We start from the raw sequence: 6085 nt of genomic DNA, 5'->3' as shown, positions 1-6085 counted from the left end.
TTCAGAATACAGTAGTACTCGAAAAAGAATGCTGTAGCGTGAGAAATTCTCAACTACGTTACGAAGTAAAAGTTCTACACTTAATCATAGGCAGTTAAAACAAAAATAAGCAGAAGGAAACTATTTGAAAGTATCAATTAGTGTGTATAATGTAAAATGTCCGTGAATAGTTTTTTCTATTTACAATTTAAACTATATGATGGGATACTGTTTACAAAAGACTTTAGTTCCTGTGATCCCTTAACCTCACTCTTTCTCTCCTTCACTCTTTATCTTGTCATTGTCTCTCCTTCCCCATCGTTCGCTTTTCTATTTATCGTCTGTTTTGTTCATTCTTCACCCACCACAAACTGATCGTCTGTTTTCTTCATCCCTTCTCCCAACCGATCTATAAACTAGTTTGTTTATACTCCATTACCAACAAATTACCATCTGCTTTGTTGACTCACCTGTCCGACATTAATCTCAGTACATATTACATATATATTATCATATGTATATTTCGTCTAGCAGGAATTACCTGCTAATATTGTTTTATCTAATAGGACGGTCTATTGCGTAACTACTATAAATACAGTCATAATCGCATCATTATCCATCATTCGTTCATTGGTTCGAATACAATCAACACTGCTCTCAGTATGAACTCGTTAAGCATTCTATTCTGCTTTCTAGCTGCGTCTGTGCTGACATCTGAAGCATTCAATTTCTTAGGTGGATACGGTAAGTTATATTTCCAGTTTGTATGTGCGTTAGGATGTGTCCATATGCTTACATATACATACATACAAACATACATACATATATATATATATTTATACACATACACGCATGTATATATATATATATATATATATATATATATATATATATATATATATATATACGCGTGCACAAATAGAGAATTAGATGCATAATACATACAGTCAGGCAGATAAAGGGACAGAAAGACACATACATGCACACACGCACACATACACACACATATATCAATATATATACCCGGAAATGATTAGCCGGTGGAGCGAATTTCTTATCGCGAATCCGCAGAATGTAATATATAATATAATATATGTAATATGTCTGTATGTATGTATTTATGTATGTATGTATGTATGTATGTATGAATGTATGTATATATATATATATATATATATATATATATGTATATATATATATATATATATATATATATATATATATATATATATATATATATAGATAGATAGATATAGGCGCAGGAGTGGCTGTGTGGTAAGTAGCTTGCTTACCAAGCACATGGTTCCGGGTTCAGTCCCATTGCGTGGCACCTTGGGCAAATGTCTTCTACTATGGCCTCGGGCCGACCAAAGCCTTTTGAGTGGATTTGAAACTGAAAGAAGCCCGTCGTATATATGTATATATAAATATGTGTGTGCATATGTTTGTTTGTCTGTGTTTGTCCCCCACCACCATCATTACTTGACAATCGATGCTGGTGCGTTTACGTCCCCGTAACCTAGTGGTTCGGCAAAAGAGACCGATAGAATAAGTACTAGGCTTACAAAGAATAAGTCCTGGAGTCTATTTGCTCGACTAAAGGCGGTGCTCCAGCGTGGCCGCAGTGAAATGACTGATACAAGTAAAAGAGTACAAGAGTATATATATATATATATATATATATATATATATATATATATAATATGTATATATATAATATATATATATACATATAAATATATATGCATATATATATTTATGTATATAAATATATATTTATAGATATATATGCACACACACACACACACATATACATATATATATACATATATATATATATATATATATATATATATATATATACATATATATATATATATATATATATATATATATATATATATATAATATATATATATATATAATATATACATATATAGAATATACATATATATACACATATATGTATATGTATATAAATATATAGTTATATATACATACACATATACGTATATATGTATATATATGCCTGTATATATACATATATATATATATATATATATACATACACACACACGCACATACACACACACACACATACACACACACACACACACACACACACACACACACACACACACACACACACACACACACACACACACACACACACACACACATACATATATATATATATATATATATTGTTGTTGATCAACATCATACAAATCTACCACGACTTCTTGTACCCTCTGAACTTTTCGAACTTTCGAACTTATACATTTCCTACGTTAATAAATTTGCTATTTTCTCTCTTTTGTCTTCTGTTCACCATTCCAGCTTGCCTAACCATTAAGACCGACGCGTTTTTTTCTCTCGTCCCTTTCTGTTGAAGAGCGCAGGGTCGAAACGTCAAAGACCTTTCCTTTTCTCCCTAGCGTCAAACTGATTTAGATGCTTATTGTTCTCTCACTTGTCTTTGTCTTTTGTTTTCTGTATCTTTGAACCATGCATATATAATATATATATATAATGATATCCCATAAGTTCTGTCCGATTTTACCTTTTTTAAAATTGAATGAAATTTAGTAGTATTTTAGTATGTCTAATGGAATTAAAAATTATTTTTATGCATTTGTGTACATTTAAACTAATTAAATATTATTTTACAGAATAATAGAATTAAAATTTCTTTGATTAAAACCCTTTCTAACACGGAAGTGTTTAAAGAACATTTGAGACACATAATGCTTTATGAGTACAAAAAAGGAAACTCTGCAGCCGAAGCGACTCGAAACATACACTCAGTTTATGGGAAAGAATGTTTGAATGAAAGAACTTGCAGAAGATGGTTTGCAAAATTCAGAAGTCTTTACGTTCCGAGTCAACTTTGTCTTTCATCTCTTAAGGGTTGATAAAATAAGTATCAGTTACGCTCTGGGGTCAACGTAATCGACTTACCTACTCCTCCAAAATTTCAGGTCTTGTGCCTATAATAGAAATGATTATTATTATTATTTATTATCTTTGCCCATCTTCTATCGCTGGAAATGCACTGCGGTGCCAGCTGTCCCCTACCAGGGAACTATGGTAAGACCCCTTATTTTTCGAGCACCATCTGGAGTATTCGAGCGGTTCCAAGCAGTGCTGTTTTCTGCAAGTGTACCACCCTTACTGCAGCCACTATTTGTTCCACGTACTTCTCAAGATTTTACTCACTGTTCCCAGGACTCCGACTATTATTGGTACTACTGCTACCTTTTTCATCGACCACAACTGCTTAACTTCCCAAGCTAACCTGTCATATCTATCGACTTTTCTTTCTTCCTTATCGCATACCTTGTTGTCAGTTGGGCATGCTATATCTATGATCCAGCATTGTTTGCTTACTTATTATTATCTTCTTCTTCTTCTTCTTCTTCTTCTTCTTCTTCTTCTTCTTCTTCTTCTTCTTCTTCTTCTTCTTCTTCTTCTTCTTCTTCTTCTTCTTCTTCTTCCTATTATTATTATTATTATTATTATTATTATTATTATTATTATTATTATTATTATTATTATACTTTCCAATAAAATTTAACAGACGGTGACAAGAGATGGAACAACGATGGACCAGGTTCTTTTTGGGATAGTGGTATGGACCGCGAACACGGCAGAAAATCCGACTCGAAAAGTAACCAAAGAAAGAAAGTACTAGAAGAACTGCTGACTAAATCTATGTACGCCCAATTCAAAGCGTACATGATGATGGCAAATTCCTATAAAATGCTGGGAGAAAGTGTGAAGTTGCAGAGAATTGCTTTGGCCCAAGCCAATGGAGGAACGTTAGGCGGAAACTTCCGGAATAGCTTTCTAGGTGATAGCCTAGATCGGTTTTATTCCTAAACGTTACATGAAGATATAGTTCTGTGATGCAGACTAATGTGTTTCAATAGTCGCTCTTATCTGGTGATTCGGATATAAGAAAGAAGTAAAGAAAATAAATAAACATAGACATCTATAAAGTAAAAGTAGAAACGGAATGAAATAAAACCGTTAAATAGACATGGTCTTTGTTTTTTATTATTTCATTATAATTTATAAGGTGGTGAATCGGCAGAATAGTTCCCGGCATTTCGCTACTTTCTGAGTTCAAATTACACCAAAGTCGACTTTGCCTTACGTCCTTTCGGGGTCGAAAAATTAAGTATTAGTGAAACACTGGGGGGTCAGTGTAATAGACTAGTCCCCCGCTACCAAATTTCAGATATTGTGCTTTTAGTAGAAAGGATTATTATTATCATTATAATAATAATAATGATAATAATAATAATAATAATAATTATTATTATTATTATTATTATTATTATTAAGACAGCAAACTGGTAGGATCGTTAGCATGCCGGGCAAAATGCTTAGCGATATTTTGTCCGCCTGCACGTTCTGAGTTCAAATTCCACCGAAGACTTTGCTTTCCATCCTTTCGGAGTATTTATTAAATAAGTACCGTTACGAACCGGGGTCGATGAATTCGAGTTAATCCCTTCCCCTAAGCAGCCCTTGTGGCAAAAACTTGAAATCATTATTATTATTATTATTATTGTTATTATTATTATTATTATTATTATTATTATTATTATTATTATTATTATTATTATTATTATATTTTTCAATAAAATTTAACAGACGGTGACAAAAGATGGAACAACGATAGACCAGGTTCTTTTTGGGATAGCGATATGGACAGCGGACATGGCGGAAAATCAGGATCGAAAAGTGACCACAAGAAGAAAATCCTAGAGGAACTGCTGACTAAATCTATGTACGCTCAATTCAAAGCGTACATGATGATGGCAAATTCCTATAAAATGCTGGGAGATAGTGTGAAGTTGCAGAGAATCACTTTGGCCCAAGCCAATGGAGGAACGTTAGGCGGCAACTTCCAAAATTCTTTTCTAGGTGATAGTATGGATCGCATTTATTCCTAAACGTTACATGAAGAGACACCAGTCGCTCTCATCTGGTGATTCGGATATAAGAAAGAAGTAAAGAAAATCAATAAACACACACATGTATAAAGTAAAAGCAGAAACGGAATGAAATAAACCCGTTAAACAAATATGGTCTTTGTTTTTATTATTTTACTATAATTTATAAGGCGGTGAGTTGGCAGAATCGTTTCTGCGCAGGGTAAAGTGTTTAGCGGCATTTCGCCGTCGCTCTATTCTGAATTCATATTCCGCCAAGGTTGACTTTACTTTTCATCTTTTCGGTGTCAATAAAATAAGTACCACTTGAGTATTGTAGTCGATGTAATCAACTTATCCCCTTCTCCGAAGTTTCTGGCCTTGTATCAACATCTGAAAGTATTATTTAGTTATGATTTTTCTATGATTTTTAATACGGTTTCAAATATTGGATTATGGTTGTGCTGGGAGCAAAGGCGATATGAACGGTACAATCCATCATGCAAAGTGCTAGTACATGAAGACAGCAAGCACACTGAGTCACTAGAGCGTCGTAAAATTGCTTCAGGATATTTATTCCAAATCCTTAGATTTTGAGTTCAAACTGCACCGAGGTCAACTTTTTCTTTCGACATTTATGGTTCGATAAAATAAAGTAGCAAATTTTTTGGTCGATGATATCGACTCACCTTCTCATCGGAAAATTACTGGGTTGGTGCCTAATTAAAGAAAAAGACATTTTCAAATCACACACACACACATATGAAAGACACCTTAAAGAGAAATAAGCTGAAAGATATTACTACGAGGGGCTAGTGGCATGTATATGAACAGGGTGGACCATACAGTGAAGGCGCGTGGCTAAGTGGTTGGAGTATCCGATTCAGGATCGCAAGATCGCGAGTTCGATTCCCTACAGCGCGTTGTATCCTTACGCAAGATACTCTATTTCACATTGCTTCAGACCACTCAGCTGGTAAAATCGAGTTGAATCTGTATTTCAAAGGGACAGCCTTATCACACTCTGTGTCATGCTGAATTTCCCTGAGATTCAACAGTCCGGATACTTATTGATCAGACTACGTATATTCAAACACATACATATATTCATATACATGCATGCATGCATCACATTCAATGCCCCTAAATGCACCGCGCTACGA

The 6085-nt window shown here is 33.9% G+C and overlaps 1 protein-coding gene across 2 annotated transcripts; it reads left to right on the top strand.

The window, feature by feature from the left end:
- Window positions 1-342: 342 nt before the first annotated feature.
- On the top strand, window positions 343-5074 carry LOC106884277 (uncharacterized). 2 transcript variants are annotated; one of them, XM_014935568.2, is made up of 2 exons: window positions 343-723; window positions 4642-5074. In XM_014935568.2, the coding sequence occupies exons 1-2, from the start codon at window positions 642-644 to the stop codon at window positions 4941-4943; spliced, it is 384 nt and encodes a 127-aa protein (XP_014791054.1). In that variant the 5' UTR covers window positions 343-641; the 3' UTR covers window positions 4944-5074. The 2 variants fall into 2 exon arrangements, with proteins under 2 accessions (XP_014791054.1, XP_014791055.1); XM_014935569.3 differs by lacking the exon at window positions 4642-5074 and adding an exon at window positions 3560-4020 and having other exon boundaries at window positions 560-723.
- The last annotated feature ends 1011 nt before the right edge of the window (window positions 5075-6085 follow it).

The sequence above is a fragment of the Octopus bimaculoides genome, chromosome 14, assembly GCF_046866305.1.
Source record: "Octopus bimaculoides isolate indiv1 chromosome 14, ASM4686630v1, whole genome shotgun sequence".
Lineage (NCBI taxonomy): Eukaryota > Metazoa > Mollusca > Cephalopoda > Octopoda > Octopodidae > Octopus > Octopus bimaculoides.
This window is presented reverse-complemented; position numbering and strand designations above follow the sequence as displayed.